This window comes from Salvelinus sp. IW2-2015, linkage group LG4q.2, assembly GCF_002910315.2.
Source record: "Salvelinus sp. IW2-2015 linkage group LG4q.2, ASM291031v2, whole genome shotgun sequence".
NCBI classification, from domain to species: domain Eukaryota; kingdom Metazoa; phylum Chordata; class Actinopteri; order Salmoniformes; family Salmonidae; genus Salvelinus; species Salvelinus sp. IW2-2015.
Window position 1 is genome coordinate 9,150,093 of NC_036843.1, and position 18,180 is coordinate 9,168,272.

General features: G+C 43.2%; 2 protein-coding genes across 2 annotated transcripts in view; both read left to right on the forward strand.

Moving 5' to 3' along the window:
• Nucleotides 1–292: 292 nt before the first annotated feature.
• Nucleotides 293–16,501, forward strand: LOC111962961 (ryanodine receptor 3-like). The gene is made up of 10 exons (XM_070443283.1): nt 293–369; nt 4,051–4,201; nt 4,368–4,442; nt 4,673–4,751; nt 6,929–7,041; nt 8,030–8,129; nt 8,226–8,319; nt 9,135–9,209; nt 9,905–9,963; nt 16,488–16,501. The coding sequence occupies exons 1-10, from the start codon at nt 293–295 to the stop codon at nt 16,499–16,501; spliced, it is 837 nt and encodes a 278-aa protein (XP_070299384.1).
• Nucleotides 16,502–16,507: 6 nt separating this feature from the next.
• LOC111962962 (signal-induced proliferation-associated 1-like protein 1) overlaps nt 16,508–18,180 on the forward strand; it is a 19,156-nt gene continuing 17,483 nt past the window's right edge. Inside the window, 2 exon segments of the mRNA XM_070443284.1 lie at nt 16,508–16,603; nt 17,731–17,783. Coding sequence (XP_070299385.1) covers nt 16,508–16,603; nt 17,731–17,783 — 149 coding nt within the window.

Sequence of the window (18,180 nt, forward strand, 5' to 3'; positions counted from 1 at the left end):
CTAAGACTGGCCAGAACAGTGAAGGGGTGAGTACTGTCCCWCTACCACAGCATCTATACACACACTCCTACCCCAGGGCAGACAGCAGAGAGGAGTATTTTCACAAAGTGCTCTCTGCGCAAAGGGAAACTACTGAACATACCCTGTTTCACATTTTCCATTTGATTCATTTCAGGATTTCAGGGTCATGTTATGAAATWGTTTATTACGGTGACTGGAGTTGCCTCAGTTTTATGTTCGAACATTTTTTTTCTCTTTGAGGGAGATAAATGAGAGGAATTGGCCTATTACAATGGCCTGGAGACCTGGGCGCTGGGAGGTTGAGCCCTCCATGAATTGTAATGTGGATGAAAGTCGTCAAGAGGCAAAGTACCTCTTTGCTGCAGCTTTCCGGAAGTGTTTCTGCCCTGTGCTGGGAGGTTGACCATKTGATTAACAATGAGGCTGAAAAGAAAAGCTCTCAAAGCTACAGTATAATTTCCATTATAAAGTAGAATTGCTCTGTAGCTACCTTTTTTATACACCAGGCRCAGAGAAGCAAACATGTCCAGATGACAGAGTCACTGTCGCGTACACACACATGAGGTAATGGAGGCAATCTCATTGAATGGACATACATATGGACATTGTTGAGCAAGTTCATATGTGTATGTACTGTAGCTAATGTATTTGTAGTCAAAGCAGGTCTCTACACTACCTCCCTATCTCCTCTGAACAGGCAGTTATAGTAAGTACAAAGGATGAAAGACCTATTTCCTTAGTCCACAGTCATGTGTTTGGGACATTGTGATTACAAGGCAGCCCTACAGAAACACAGCATTACCACGCTGCTCTCGCCATGCTCCTCTTGCAGGGAGCAACCTAAACGCTGCTTGTCCTAAAATGTCATGTTTAATGTTTCAGAGGAAGGATGGTGGGTAGATATGAAAATATGCTAATTTCTCACCCATTTTGGTATGATGYCGTACTTTTCCAGGTTGCAGTGCTGTACTGATCTTACTTCTGTATCTTTCTGAAATGAGTATAAAGAAATTGTTTCAGTGTGCCTCTGGTCYTTCGGTAGTTCATTACCAGTTGCAGGATGTTGTATTTTAGTGATAACAGTATATTGTATCAGTAGAGTGAGCCAAGAATTTATAATTACTAGATCATTTATCATCTCATTCCTCTGTGGTCAGTTGTATTCTCATTTATTTTAATAGACAGATAAGTAAAGCATTTCTGATACAGTGATCTTAATTGGTACAATCATTTCTGTTAAAACTGTGCTGTTCTTTGCGAACATTTGCTCTTGGTTTTCATTAGTCAGCTGTAACAGAGCTGTGCTGTTACCATTGCTATGTTCATCCATTGTGTTCTGTTCATCTCTCCACCTGTTAGCCTCGAGGAAAGRACCGATGGGTATGTTCACCATTCATTCCATTCTCCTCTCCTGTCACCTCTCTAGCGCATGGCTGTTTAGTCATGCTAGCAGCTTGCTCTCCCATTTTCATTGGAAATGTATCCTAGGGTTACAAYAGTCCCTTCAGGAAAAAAAATAGATTCCCCACAGAAAGCTAGTGTGTTTTTATATGCAAACATGAATGCGTATGCTGCTGAAATGTCTAATGRCATTATGGATTTATTTAAAGAAGTGAGTCGATTTGTGTCACAGCACTTAGCAACATGACAAAGACAAATGGAACCGGGTATAGACTTGCCATACAAATGGTCTCGCTCAACATTTACTGCTCACATTTCTTCTGGCCAAAGAGAACGTGCTACACCTCTCCTGGATTAACATCAGATGAATGTCAGTCTTCAGTCCTTCCTTAGGGGATTTAGAAGTAAGTCCAGAATCCCTGAATATTACCAACAAATTCTTACCTGTTCACAAATTCTGCACCTAACTTCAGGCATACAATAGTGAGCTACATTACATGAATTATGACTGTAGAAATCAATACACTGACATTTAGAAGGATTCAAAAAAGAGTTATTATATTTGGGAAGTGAAGCAACCCCAACTCGTTGTTGCCTTGCCAAACTGCTAATGATAGGAAGAATTTCCATAATTTAAGCTGTGGATCTTCGTACTCTTTGAGTTGAGTTCAAAGATAAATGGACTTGTCAATGCTGCAGCTTAGCGACCACACTGGACTCCAGATGATGGGGAATTAAAAAATCAAGCCTGATTGGTTCCATCACGGCTGTGTGAACTGGAAAAGCCCTTTGGCAAGAGCAAAGCACAGGCAGACTTGGCCTTCATGAGCGCTTAATGTGCCCTTAAAGCTTAGTGAGACGTTTTCAAGTGAAACTGCTTGTTTGCAATAGCTAAGCTGCTTTCTACGTGCCACTCTTAACCCCCTTGCATCTACACTTGTGTAGTAACTTCATTTAACATGACCAGTTCAATATAACCAGAGGGAAGGCCTTTAATCACTGTTTCTCCTTGATGCACTATTGTCCTCTCTCTAAGGAATGCTGTGGAGACTGATTCAGACCTGGTCTGGAGAAAACATTTGAACACTGGGTTTTATCTCCGTAAATTCTCTCTCCTCATATGCATCTCTTTTCACTAACCCTCTCCATTCCTCTGTTCCTGCTCCAAATTGTCAATGGAGGAAACACCACGAAGGGAAAATAGTAGTTGAATGTGTCATGATTCTGGAATCAATATTCTGTCATTGAGCAGATGAGCTACAGTGGAGGGTATTGACTTAAAGAAGAAATAACTTATTGATATACCGTATTCAGCTGGTCTCTACTAATAGGCAGGGATTCCTTAAAGTGGAATAGGATCTTAGTAATGGTATTTCGGACTAATATTKGTGTTTGTTTGAGGGGTTATAGATATTGTGAACACACAAGGCTCAGAAAACCGTTGCAGAAGTAAGCTATCAAACATCCATTTAGCTCMGTTTCAGCTAGTGACCCCAAATGGAATTCTGTGTGAAGTTCCTCTAACGTGTCCAAATAGAGCAGTGAACACACTTGTGATTTCATAACTTTGTTTACTGGGCTAAGGATCAAAGGTCAATCTGTCGGAGTCAGTGACTGAAGTGCCCAGGGTGAGTCAGGGTAAGGCAGGGTGAAGCTGATACCCTGTGGCAGGGCAGYGTGTGCAGTGGTATTTCAGTGCCACCTTTGAGAGAAACCCCATTGCTGTCACCCTGGTGGCTGCTGCATAAACGCAGGGGGGTGACGTGCTGCTAAAGGTCACGCTTTCTCAATTGATGTCAGCATGTCATCTCCTGGCAACAGCTGGGGGGGAGATCGTTTCCCCCCGCCTTAGATCAAATAGCCTTTCCCCTTCTGGGCCAGGGACGCTAGGGACAGAGGAATCTGAGGCTGCCACAGCTGTGGATGGTGTGAGGTTAGGATAAATGTTATGTTTAGAGCTGGTCTAGTTCTCTCAGATTGTGTTGAGTTGAATGCAGCGGGATATGCCCGATGCACATTAAACTATCCCTCAGGAAGCCTGAACAGCCTGACATGGTGCTGGCACTGCTGCAGTCTGATAATCCATGGCAACTGCATTGAACTGGAGGCTATTGTCTTAGCAAAAGCAGCACAGATASAGGGTGCACGGTGTGTTTGGTTAAGAAGACACTGGCATGCAAAATCTATTATGTCACAAATAAGATCTTGCACAGCACGTCACCGTCTATGATTGACCAACAGAGACTATACGCAGTTTACAATACTGTGGATAGGACAGAAGGAGACAAACTCATATATTTTCTTTAACTTACATACCCTTCTCAGTAATGTAACTTTCTCTTACCTTACTGCTCCATAGAGGCTCATAAGAAAGGTGAGTAACACATGGTTGCCTGCAGAACGAAGGGACARGTTTGCAAGCAGAGCCCAAGTAGTGACCTCACATCACTCTTTCCCCTACCCATCTCCTCAAACTGCTGTGAAACCGCAGTGGAACCTTGTGTCTTTTCTCTCCTAGTGCTTTCGTCACAAACCAGACCCTTCTTACTGTAACACAAGGTCTTTGTTACCAACGCATTAGAGGCAGAGAGCTCTCTCTTTCTCACCCCCCTTCCTTTTTACCTGCAGCCGTGTGACGATCATCTGTATTCTTCTCCATGGATACAGGRAGCAGGCGTATCCCCTGAGTGACATGTCTGACTGCATGCTTTCAGTGTTGTGTTGTGGACTTCAGGACCATCGTCAGAGAGGAGAGGACAGGCTGAGAGGGGCAGGCTGGGTCAGTCTGTGGCCCCCTGCCTTGTGTGAAGTCATCATAGTCTTAGTTCTCTAACTGTGATGCAGATGGAGAGAGAGAGAGTGAAAGGGAGAGACAGAGAGGTCACGGGGGACATCCTGTCTTATAGTGTGTCTGGTGTGTGATGGGTGTTGTGCTGTCTCCACAGGCGGCTCAGGGCGGTGGACACAGAACACTTCTGTATGGACACGCCATCCTCCTGAGGCACTCCTTTAGCGCTATGGTGAGACTGCACTGCACGCACACTCTCATACGATACCCAAGGACCGGGGACTGTTTTGTCATTATTCTATGTGTTACTATTTCATAGTTACTGTTTTATCACATTTGATAGGAATATTTGTTGCATATGTCGTACTGATATTTGTTCCAGTTCTGAATGCTACAGCAGAGTTGTGTGACTCTTTTGATCATCGTTTTCATGTTGCTTTGATGTGTATCTATACATTGCAGTATCTGACCTGTTTGAAGACTTCAAGGTCACAGACAGATAAGCTGTCCTTTGATGTGGGGCTGCAGGAGGACTCAACAGGTAAAACCTCCTCTATCTGGCTCTAGGGTCACTAGCACACAGTCACTTATAGCTGGGGTTCTGACTGGGACTTCGACTCATGTAGGATTTGACCTGCCCCAGTATTCATTTCAGATTCTCTTAAGCACTGCATGAAAAGAGGGATTTACGGTTTCCTATATTGTAGGAAATGTACCACATTTGCAGAGATTTCAGTTATTTATTCCCTAGGATATSTCCCCTGAAAACATTCCTAGCAGACTAAAATAAATGTCTTCGATTGGCTCTTTGTCACAATGTCGAGGCTCAGCTCATTTGTCTCATAGAGATGTATAAGATGGTCTGGCTCTCCACCTATTGGAAGGCTGGTTGCTATGGTGCTTATGTTAAGTGTGAGTGGGCTTACAGTATATTAGAGTTTGTGTGAATACATTTGTGTGTMTTAAATGTAATTACGTGTCTAAGCTGTGCTCGCTTGTGTGTGTTGCTTTCACCGTTGTCATCTATCCCCAAACAGTAGTTACAGGTTCAACTTTCTGTGTATGTACACTGAACAAGAATATAAACGCAACAATTTCAATTTCAATGATTTTACTGAGTTACAGTTCATATAAGGAAATCAGTCAATTGAAATAAATGTATTAGGCCTGACTCTATGGATTTCACATGACTGGGAATACAGATATGCATATGTTGGTCAGAGATACCTTAAAAAAAACAGGTAGGGGTGTGGATCAGAAAATCAGTCAGTATCTGATGTGACCACCATTTGCCTCATGCAGCGCGACACATCTCCTTCACATAGAGTTGATCAGGCTGTTGATTGTGGAATGTTGTCCCACTTCTCTTCAATGGCTGTGCGAAGTTGCAAAATATTGGTGGGAACGGGAAACACGCTGTCATACACATCGATCAACAGCACCCCAAACATGCTCAATGGGTGACATGTCTGGTGAGTATGCAGGCCATGGAAGAACTGGGACATTTTCAGCTTCCAGGAGTTGTGTACAGATCCTTGCAACATGGGGCCGTGCATTATCATGCTGAAACATGATGTGATGGCGGGGGATAAATGGCACGACAATGGTYCTCCAGGATCTCATCACGGTATCTCTGTGCATTCAAATTGTACTCAATAAAATGTACAAGCTTATGCTTGCCCATACCATAACCCCACCACCACCATGGGGCACTCTGTTCACAACGTTTGGCATCAGCAAACCACTCGCCCACACGATGGCATACACGCTTTCTGCCATCTGCCCGGTACAGTTGAAACCGGTGCTTGCGTGGTTACACGTGGTCTGCAGTTGAGGCCGGTTGGACATACTGCCAAATTCTCTACAACAATGTTGGAGGTGGCTTATGATAAAGAAATGAACATTCAGTTCTCTGGCAACAGCTCTGGTGGACATTCCTGCAGTCAGCATGCCATTTGCATGCTCCCTCAAAACTTGAGATATTTGTGGCATTGTGTTGCGTGACAAGACTGCACATATTAGAGTGGCCTTTTATTGTCCCCAGCACCAGGTGCACCTGTGTAATGATCATGCTGTTTAATCAGCTTCTTGATATGTCAGGTGGATGGATTATCTTGGCGAATGGAACATTTTACGTATTTTTTTATTTCAGCTCATGACACAGGAGACCAACACTTTACATGTTCTGTTTATATTTTTGTTCAGTGTATATATTTTTGTTTTTTTTGTGCAAAAATAGTCGTTTGAACTTAAACAACTAAAACCAGGAAAAAAACCCAGTGTAGAAATGATAATGAACCTACATTTTTTATAATTTAATCTCTGAACTATTTTTCTTCAATAACAGTATTTTTAATRTGGAATATAGCAGCGCAGTTTGTGGATTTGGTTGATTTTGTGGTCTCAAACCAGTGAACTTATTAACATTCTTCATCAGGAAATTGGGCAAAATATAATTATTGACAATGAAAAAGATGGGAATGTTGTTCCCTTGTCATATAATTGCTACATTTACTAWCAATATAGCATTAAAAATAGTTTTCCAGATTGCATTTAGCCCCCAAAAATTGGGATGTGAATATTGGGTTGCGACTGAGACAACCTGGTTCAATTTGGGCCCTGATGCAAAACCAATTGAGAACCACTGATGTAGATCATAGATTTATAAATAACATTATTCAGGCATGTGACCCCACCAGTGTTTCTGTGCTCCGTCAGGTGAAGCCTGTTGGTGGACCATCCATCCTGCTTCCAAACAGAGGTCAGAGGGCGAGAAGGTACGCATCGGAGATGACCTCATCCTTGTCAGCGTGTCATCAGAACGATACCTTGTGAGTACACCCTCAGTCTATAAACATTTCATTAAGAATAATACATATAGGCTATTTAAAGTGTCCATCCCCATTGAACAGTCCCATAATGCCATTCAATCCTGTAGGTTAGCCAAAGATTGTAGATCGTGTTCTTGGACTGAAGGTGTCTCCCTCCCACACAGTTCAATCTGTCCATTAAAGCAGACCAGACATTTGGGATAGGAAGCTAAGAAAGAGCAGGGGAAGGCCACGCATGTAGAGCTGGGATGGCGAGAGCAATACTGTCAAACTGAACAGCTACTGTACCCTACCTTACTCTGTCCCCTATCCCTCCTTCCCTACACTGTGCAGCCTGGCCAGCCCTGCTCCCCTGTTCCTCTTCAGGCCCGTCTATGAGTATCTCCCAGACCCAGACATCCCTGTGTTATTCCCACTGTGTGGGCCTCAGCGCCTTGGCATGCTGGGCCTGGAAAACATCTCCAGCATGACGCAGGGAGAGTGTGACAACAGCCAGCCCAGCCAAGCCCATGTTTATGGGCCTTCAGTAGGGGTATGGCAGCCCTCGCTAAGCCAGAGTCCCACTATCATGTTACTGTTACTGCCACGGCTCCGGGCTCTTCTGTCACCAGTGAGATGCTCCCTCTAACCAGGCCTACAGCACCTCCAGGTCCAGTAATGGAGGAGGGAGGTGGAGAGTTCCCCAAGTGTCTGGCGCATGCACACACAAACCCAGAACCCTAGAAACTGGCAGATTCCCGAGTCCACTCTCCAGTGCCAGCCTCTCTCCAGTTTGATGAATGATTCTAAATCTACTTCAGCGATAACAGCCTTCCTATCACACCCTCCAATGCATGCATAGACAAACCTCTGAGTTGTAGCCTGGCCCAATTCCTTGAATCAAACTGGGTATTTGACATAGGCCCTGCAGTATAGGCCTACTGATAGTGTGTCCCATACTGTAGTTCTTGATAGTGTGTGTAACATAATGTTCCTCTGTTTTCACCAGCACCTGTCCATCTCCAATGGCAACATCCAGGTGGACGCGTCCTTCATGCAGACTCTGTGGAACGTCCACCCCACCTGCTCCGGCAGCAACGTGGAGGAGGGTAGGTCCAACGGTTCATTTAGCGTCACTGGCTTATAATGTTGTTTGAAATGTTGTGGGTATAAATTAAAGGTGCTGTTAATCCATCCTCCTAAAGGTTACCTGCTGGGTGGCCATGTGTTGCGTCTGTTCCATGGTCATGATGAGGTTTTGACCATCCCAGGGTCTGACCAGAGTGATGAACAACAGAGGTGAGACCTACAGCTGGGAAACGGCTAAAAAGACTCTTAAGAAATTAGTTTTCCCCTTAGTCTGTTGTGAATGTGACCTAAAATCAAATCAGGCTAATTTGTCTGGCTGACGCTGGGTCTGTCACTACTCAGTGTGAAGCTGGGTCTGAGAGAAGCACAGAAAAATGTCTGCCTTGCTTTCTATAGTCACACAGCGCTAGTGATGACAGCCAGCAAGGTAGCAGAGGGAAATGGCACATGGGGGTCAGGGAGACAGTGCTCTAGTCCGTATAAACATGGCCAGGCGCCGAAGACATGTGAAGGACTCTTCATCTTCCTCCCAGTCCCACTGTCAATTTTTAGCTCACTGTTTGTGTGTGGCAATAATATGCTGCTGAATAAATATTGGTTGTCAGCCTTGGCTTTCTGCTTAGTCCTTGAAAGGGAGCATTTTCTTAAGACCTTACATTTTCATAAAGGTCCATCAAACATAGTCCAAACAGTCAACAAGGACCATGAAAGATCCTTTTTATCTCTGGAGCCAGTCACCCACATCATTATTAGACAGTGTTGCTCTCGGTCTCCGTTGGTTACGTGGGTGTCCTGGATGAAGGATGTGCGCTGGTGCCGGGAGGGTAAATATTAAGGTTCATCTGAGGTCCCATTCTGAGCCTTCCTTCCTCTGACCTGATATCACTGTGACAGAAGGGAATAAAGCAGTCAGAGATGGAATCYTGCTAAAGTCATAAAACATGACCTTGAGACCATTATGAGCCTGTGGCAGTATTAAAACATTGCAGTGATCCAGACCTTTCATGCACCTCTCGTGCCCCCAGGATAGTGAACTATGAGACGGGGAATGCAGGAGCCAAGGCCAGGTCTYTGTGGAGRCTGGAGCCTCTCAGAATCAGGTGAGTTCAGCTCTTTTTATTCCCTCCATTTTCTCTCTATTTGTTCTTTCTCTCCCTCCCTCCCCGCCTCCCTCTGCGCCGACTCACTTTGATGTTTCATTATGCTTTTTGACACCAGCCATTTGTAAAGTATTTGAAAGATTCAATATCACTTTCCTCTCAGATATGCCCTGCACTGTCAGATCTGGAATTTGTCATCCATGTTTAATCTGCTATGACTTTGACACAGTTTTGTTTTGATGTAAGCAACTGGGCAATGTCTAGTCATAAAAATGGGTATTACATGCCTAATTATTTAGGTGTTTTCAGCCATTTAGTAATTATCTATGCACATGACATGATGCCAGCTACTTAACAGCTAGTCTGGCAGCTAGTTCATCATGTGTACACAAACTAATTAGGGGATATAATGCTTCTAGGGGCTTGTTGTTGTTCTTGATACCGTTGTGTGTGTGTGTGTGTGTGTGTGTGTGTGTGTGTGTGTGTGTGTGTGTGTGTGTGTTGTGTGTGTGCGGCCGTCTCTGTGCCCCTGGAAGCAGCTGGAAGGAGCGGGAGTCACGATTCGCTGGGTCAGCCCTTCTCGTCCCGCCACCGTGCACCACTGGCACTACCTGGCCCTGACGGAGGAGAGGGGGGGTGGTGCTCGCAGACGGGGAAGATCGTGTACAACTTTCCTCTCCACGCTTCTGCTTCAGAGCCTCCAAGGTCCACGCTCAGGACAGCTATATCTCACACAACACATGCAGGCATACACGTACGCAACACACACAAGCACGCACGCACCGGATGTACAAACACACCACACACACACCTCAGACTGTCTCTCGATCACAAGTTGCCTCTAGAAAAGTCTGTATCGGACTCTGGGCGGCGCCAATATCCAACCAGGACAAGGGTATTTTAAGTCTGTTTCTTGGCAATGGGTGTTCATTTAAGATGGTAGCCAGTGAATTGGGAGCAATTTAGTGATCCTAACATTATGGATCCAATACCAGCATGTGTAAACCCACCATAATTACTGCAGGCTAGTTTACGATGATAGGCTTAGATTGACACTTTACACTTTGCATACCTTTTCTATTGTGTCCGCTCTTAAGTGGGGGAAACACATTTATATGATTCATTGGCGCGCTTGTTTTTTGTGGCCTGTGGCCATCATCTGTGCATTGCTCAGTGGATCTAGGCTAATACGCACTGTATCTCCTCTCTTGTCTCTTCCTCCGTCCTGCCTCTATTAACCCTAGACATCCCTGTCGTGTGCTAATAATTATGAAGAGATGTCAGGTGCTCCTCCAAGTCCTTGACCAGCCCTGATACAGATCTGGTAGATCTTTTTATAACTTGCTTTTCTCCTAGATCAAGTTCTCTCCAACCACTTTGCCATCAAATCAATGCATGTGTTGAATAACTAACTGCATCACTATTGTCCTGTAGCCTGACTTGGAGACTTTCATCAAAGTTTCATTAAGAAAACGTATGAATGTGTATATTTGATGTGTTATGGATCTTTCCTAGTCCTCCAGGAAAAGCTGGAGTCGGATGCCCTAAGTCGGGGACATCGAGGGCATGGGGATGGAGAAGATTATGGTAGTGGGGACTTCACAACTACTGCTTCGTCATCGCTCATGTGTGTCTAACAGGCACTCTGGCTTGTCTACCAGGCTGCTCGATGTAAAAGTATCTCGCCTGGGCCCTCTTCAAGAGACGGGTTGAGACACGCAATACAACTGATTATCTTGTCAATGTGTGATACAAGGTGAGGAACTTGTACATTTAGAACATTTCGTTAGGCTAATGAATTAAGCTGGACGTTTCAACTTTCAGTTGAGAATTGGTTATGGTGGGACCTATTACACTAGCACAGTAAACTAAAAAAATCCTTAGTAAAAGAACAATTGGACAGGAAGCACATGCATAATATTATAATGATATATAAATAAAATAGATAACATTCCAAGGGTAGATGATGATTCTTTTGGTGTTTTTTCTAGCTGATAGTTTTTGAAGAAGTGTGTGCTCTTCCTCTGTAACCTAAAAAAACACTGATCCAAATCCTCTGGCTGTAATTGAGATGAGGATTCGTGACAGGATCTGGCAGTATTCGTGTGGTTGGGTTAAAATCAATGGGAAGCCACAGCTCAAGGGGACAAAAATACATATTAAATCGATGTTGTTTGATAATTGGCGTTGTTGCTCTATAACTTGTCAGTGTCATATGCCTTGCGATCTGTGATTATATAGGCCTAAAGCGGAGAACATAAGAAGAAAACTGGCACGAATAAATGTCAACCACACTTGTGTTTCATCACTAACCGGAGAGCAACATCTTGTCCACGTAGCTATATTGCATGTAGAGAAAGTTACATAAACCTACAGCAATGGTCAATCAAGTTAGATGTTTCCAATATTTTTTTGGACTACTAAACAACTATTGATTTAGAATCAGAGGTTTCGCAAAGAAACAGGAGCTGCCTACAATTCAGCACTTTTCAAACTTCAACAGATTCACGTCATCAAATTCAATCATATGCTTATCTAATTAACGTTGGACTGAGGGCTGTTACGGTGACCATTTTTCCGCAACACGGCAGTCAACGAGTCAATCGAACGCCATTCAAATTCCATGTGACCGTGTTAATCGAAGGTTGTAACTACACTTAAGCTCTGATGTTGCTGATGTAATTTGTTACCCTACCAAACTTGCTTAATTGCTGGTACACTCAGCATTCTTTGTCCTCTAACACTCTGCATCAATACAATGTGATTGAAAATCAAATAAGCATGAAGCCCAGGTTTGCGCAACATTTCTATTAGGCTATGCAGTTGCGTAGAGAACAGAGTTTTTGATAGCAGCATATGATTTAAAAAAAAGAGGATCCATCAGCTTTCTATAGGCCAGGCTTACTATATTTATTTCTCAAGCTTTCCTAATATTAAGCACATAGCTTCGCTTTACAACAGTGAGTGGCATTAAAATTAACCCATGTTTTTAAGTGGTGATGAATGTATTTTTCCGACCCCTGCCCGTTTCTGGGACAGGTGCATGGTAATGGTCCATTCTAAATCAAAACTAATTTAATATATAATTTAGTTATAAGTGCTTTGAAAAATATTCAGAACCCTTGACTTTTTCCACGTTTTGTTAGCGTTGCAAGCTTATTCTAAAAAAAAACTTTTTCCCTCAGCAATCTACACAATATCGCATATTGAGAAGCGAAAACAGGTTTTAGAAATTTTTTTGCACATTTATTAAAAATAAAAAACATAATCTTATTTAAACATAAGTAATTCAGGAGTTTGCTATGAGACTCGAAATTGAGCTCAGGTGCTATCCTGTTTCATTGACCATCCTTGAGATGTTTTACAACTTGATTGGAGTTCACCTGTGGTAATTCCATTGATTGGACTTATGTGAAAAGGCACACACCTGTCTATCTAAGTTCAACACAGTTGACAGTGCATGTCAAGAGCAAAAACCAACCAATGAGGTTGAAGGAATTTCCGTAAGTTCCGAGACATGACTGTGTCCATGGCACAGATCTGGGAAAGTTACCAAAATATTTCTGCAGCATTGAAGGTCCCAAGAACACCGTGGCCTCCATCACTTCTTAAACGGAAGCAAAGTTGGAACCAGAACAAGACTCCTGAGTTGGCACGCCGGCGCGCAAACTGAGCAGTCGGGGGAGAGCTCTAGAGAAGAGCTCTAGAGGTCTCTGTGGCGATGGGAGAACGCTTTTCCAGAAGGAAACCTCTCTGCAGCACTCCACAATCAGGCCTTTATGGTAGAGTGACTGGGGAGAGGAAGACACTCCTCAGTAAAGGGCAACATGAAGCCCGCTTGGAGTTTGCCAAAAGGCACATTAACATTCTCCGACCATGAGAACAGATTAATCTTGTCTGATGAATACCACGATTGAAACTCTTTGGCTGACTATCAAGCGTGCACGTCTGGAGGAACCTGGCACCATCCCTTTCCGTGCAACGCCCACTGCGTGGTGCAGCATCAGTGCTGTGGGGGGATGTTTTTTTCAGCTTGCAGGGGTCTGGGAGACTCGTCAGGATCAAGGGATAAGATGAATGGAGCAAAACAGAGAGATCCTGATTGAAAACCCGCTCCAGAATGCTCAGGACCTCAGACTGGGGGCGACGGTTCACACTTCCAACAGGACAATGACACTAAGCAACTACAGCCAAGAACGCTGGAAATGGCTTCTGGATCAAGGTTCTGAATGTTCTTGAGTGGCCGCAGCCAGAGCCTGGACTTGAACTCAATCGAACATCTCTGGAGAGACCTGAAAATAGCTGTGCAGCGAAGCCATCCAACCTGACAAAGCTTGAGAGGATCTGCAGAGAAGAATGGGAGAAATTCCCTAAATACAGGTCTGTCAAGCTTGTAGCGYCATACCCAAGAAGAGTCAAGGTTGTAATCGCTGCAAGGTTTTTCAACAAAGTACTGAGTAAAGGGTCTAAATGCATATGTAAATGTGATATCAGTTTTTAATTTTTAATAAGTTTGCTAACATAAAAACCTGTTTTTGTTTTGCAGTTATGGGGTATTGTGTGTAGGTTAATGAGGGGATAAAAAAATTTTTTTTTTTAGAGAGGCTGTAAAGTAATAAAATGTGGAGAAAGTCAAGTGGTCTGAATACTTTCCAAATGCACTGTATTAAGAATACTTATTTCAATCCATTTTTCTGCCATGCATAATATGCAGTAGACCATGTTTTGTATAACGGCACAATCATCATTTTTAKTCAGGTTTTTCTTTCGGGCTTGGGCTCATAAGCCTATGCATAATTTCTAATATGTGAATGGGTGTTTTGAATTAATCATCACCTTAGAAAGCGCTGTGCATTTCATTGTGTTGGGCTTTGAAACAACAACCATGTTTTACACCGTTTCAACCTGCTGTTGAACTTCTTTCTTCAAATTGATCATCACAGTGAGGTGAGTTTTAAAAGTAAGATAGGCCTACTGTTTTGATGAGAAGTGTTTGATGTGATTTTAGATTGTATTTGCATTGATGTACCAGGCCATTAGAACCTGATGGAGGGACAATAGAGCCCTGAGTACCAGGCCATTAGGACCTGATGGAACATTAGAGCCCTGAGTACCAGGCCATTAGGACCTGATGGAGGAACAATAGAGCCCTGAGTACCAGGCCATTAGGACCTGATGGAGGAACAATAGAGCCCTGAGTACCAGGCCATTAGGACTGATGGAGGAATCAATAGAGCCCTGAGTAACCAGGCCATTTAGGACTGATTGGAGAAATTGAGCGCTGAGTTACCAGGCATTAGTACCTGATTGAACATTGAGCCGAGTACAGATTAGACCTGAGAAATAGAGGAGCAGCCATTAGGACTGATGGAACTAATTGAGCCTGAGTACCAGGCCATTGCACTGATGGAGGACAATGAGCCTGAGTAGCAGGCGATTAGGACCTGATGGAACAATAGAGCCTGAGTCAGGCCATAGGACCTGATTGAGGAACATTAGCGCCCTGAGTACAGGCATTAGGACTGATGGAGACATAGCGCCCTGAGTACGCGAGGCCATTAGGACCTGATGGAAGAACAATAGAGCTGATACCAGGATTAAAGACCTGTTGGTAGTTAGTAAATTGGGTTACTACAAAGCATGTCCGGCTGCATACAAAGGAGATTGGTCGAATTTTAACTGCGGCGGTGACTTTAGACTGCGTGGTGGTGTAATGTGGTCGCATCTGCAACAGCCTATGCCGACCATTCACAGTTGAGCTCATCGTTTAGCTTAACGTGATTGGCTATTTAACATTTTTTATATATTTTGTTGCTGGTTTCCATGCATTCAATGAAGGAAACGCGAAAATGTATATTTTTTTTGACGTGATAGAATAGATAGATTTGGGTTTACCCATATGAGACAAGAGGGGCGCTGTTCTGCTCGCTCGGGATACTTTCTCCGTTGAGATGCATTAGCCTCTGTGCAATTTGAAGAAATTATGAAACACAGAGACTAATGATAAATTTTTGTCTTTTATACAAAAATTTAATATTGGTCATGTTGTTTTTGGGCAGCCTGGCTTTCCTTGGAATCCAGCGAATACACGCCACTGAGGATTGTGCGATTATATGACAGTCCCTCAACTCCACAGCAATTGAGCCTAATAGCCTGTATGTCAGCAGCACTGTGTTAACAGCTAGCCATCACTCAACCCGCTAATAGGGGTTGCAACGAAAATTATTTTCAATGTTTAGTTTCCGTTACAGTTTCTGACCAAGCAAAATAAAGTTCTGACGGTTCGAACCCCAAGTACCAGGTTTATTTGTTTCTTTCTGTTCCTATTTTAATCTGTGGATCGAACATTAGTTTTTCTTTTTTAGCTCATCTTAAATATTAACACACCATTCAGTGTGTGATAGAGCAGCTTTGCTATAATGACAGGGCATGCTAATGGGTTTTTCTGACTTGATGGACAACAAGTGTGTGGGCGCGAGATGAAACTGAAATGTTGTGGGTGGGGAGCAAGGCAAAGAGAGGGAATGTGACCTGGAGAGGATTGAAGCGTTAACCATCATTGATATGACGTTGCATTATAATGTTTTAGGATATTAGTGTAGGCCTATCATTTCTACTTTCACTAAATTAATCATTATATAGTAGCTACATTACTTATGGAGCTGCTAATATGGAGGAAACTTTGAACATGCCAAACATTGGCTGCAACGACCCTGGATCCAGAGCTATAAAAGCTTGTGTGTGTGCAGCGGCAACAGCATCAAGACAGTTTATAACATTTATCTGTGTTTATAAATCCAATGTGAAACGTGATAATAATAGTATCCTTAACTAGCACTAGATAAAAGGGCTGACAGGCAGACATCTGTGTGGGGAAGTTTCTGAGTGACAGAATGAAGTGCTTTTGCATAGGCGGTTATAGGCAAAATATGCTCCCGAACTTAAAATACGTTATTTCACATGTTTCTCAAGATTTGAAAAATAACAGTTTCTGTTCCGGAACACTAGCAGATCATTTCATTCCTGGTTCTTTTACTTTCCTTGAAAAATTCTGTTATTCTCCGTTTTTGGTTCTATTCCCTGAACCGGTTTAAATCTGCTGCTAATCTGTCATTTTCCATTTCTCTCCTCCTCTTTTCTTTCTTTATTCTCTCTCTTTGCTCATCTTTCTTCTCCTCTATTTCTCTCTTTTGCTCTCTGTCACTCTATTTCTCCTCTCTCGCTACCCCCTTCTCCTCTTTGCTATCCCCTTTCCCACTTTCCCTGTGTTCCCTCCAGGCCTGCTCCTCTGAGGTAATATGGATGATGGGCTGACCTTGCAGCGGTGTCAGCACGAAGAGTCCGTGCTGCTCGCATCATCCGTAACACCACCGCCTCTTCAGTACATTCATCAGGTACACCAACTCTAAACCACACAATCTTACATTTTTGGATGACCTTATAGGTCATCCAAATGACCGTGATCACGTAATAACATTCGAATAGCAAAACAATACAACTTATATTTAAACAGTGCTTCAGAAAGTATTCACGCCCCTTTACTTTTTCCAACAGCTGATTGGGTATTTTTTGTAAGATTACATTTGATATTTTATAAACAATACAAAACATACAAATAACAAACATCAACTACATGACACCTGCCCAGACCCACTAGTACACACCCCTCTCCAGCGCCCTCATCACTTTCCGGCACATGGCCTAAAACTGCACCATTTTGTTTCTCTCCGTAGCCCACGCACTTTCATTCGGTTTCTCCATTGTGTTAATGATGGCWGATTGATTGAAGTTTTTAGTATACGTRTTTTTCAAGATGAGTGATGAGAAGAGAATTGTCATGTCTTGAAATATTCAGACAGACGGATTAAAAGTAAGTTAACATTGTAATAATTTTTACAAAGGGAAAACATGTTTATTGAAAATGAAATATAGAAATGTAACATTTTACCTAAGTATTCATAACAGTGAGTCAATACTTTGTAGAAGCTCCTTTGGCAGCGATTAGAGCTGTGAGTTGTCTTGGGTATGTCTATCTCAGCTTTGCACATATGGATTTGGGGATTGTCTCCCAATCTTCCTTGCAGATTTTCTCCAGCTCTGTTAAGTTAGATGGGGAGCAATCTTCAAGTCTTTCCACCAATTTTCAATGAGATTCAGGTCTGGGGTTTGGTTGGGCCACTCAAGGACTTTCACACTCTTCTTCTGGAGCCATTCCRGCATTGCTTTGGCTGTATGCTTGGGGTCATTGYCCTGTTGGAACRTAAAWCTTYRCCYMAGTCTAAGGTCRTTTGCACTTTGAAGCAAGTTCTCATCAAGGATGTGCCTGTATTTGGCTCCATWCATTGTTSCATCTATCCTGAACAGTCTTCCAGTCCCTGCCGCYAAAAAGCATCCCCATAGCATGAYGCTACCACCACCATGSTTCACAGTAGGGATGGTGTTAGATTGGTGATGAGCTGAGTTWWAAAAAAWTCTCATCAGACCACAGAATCTTTTGCCTTTCATGTGCCTTTTTCTCAAGAGTGGCTTCCGTCTGGCCACTCTCTACCARAAATCCCAGATTGGTGAAGTGCTGTAGMGACTGTTGTCCTTCTGGCAGGTTCTCCCATCTCAGCCAAGGAACTCTGTAGTTCTGTCAAAGTAATCACTGGGTTCTTGGCCACCTCTCTGACCAAGGTCCCTTTTTCCCTGTTTCTCAGTTTGGTTGGACGGACAGCTCTAGGCGGAGTCTGGGTAGTKMCATATTTTTTCAATTTCCAAATCATGGAGACCGCTGTGCTCTTGGAAACTTTCAACACTCTAGAAATGGTTTTATACCCTTCCCAAGATATATGCCTCATCACAATTCTATCTTGGAGATCTAAGGACAGTTTTTTTCAAGTCAAATCACAGTTCCTTGGACTTTTTGGTATAGTTTCCTCTCTGACATGCACTGTCAACTGTGGGACCTTATATAGACAGGTGTGTTTCT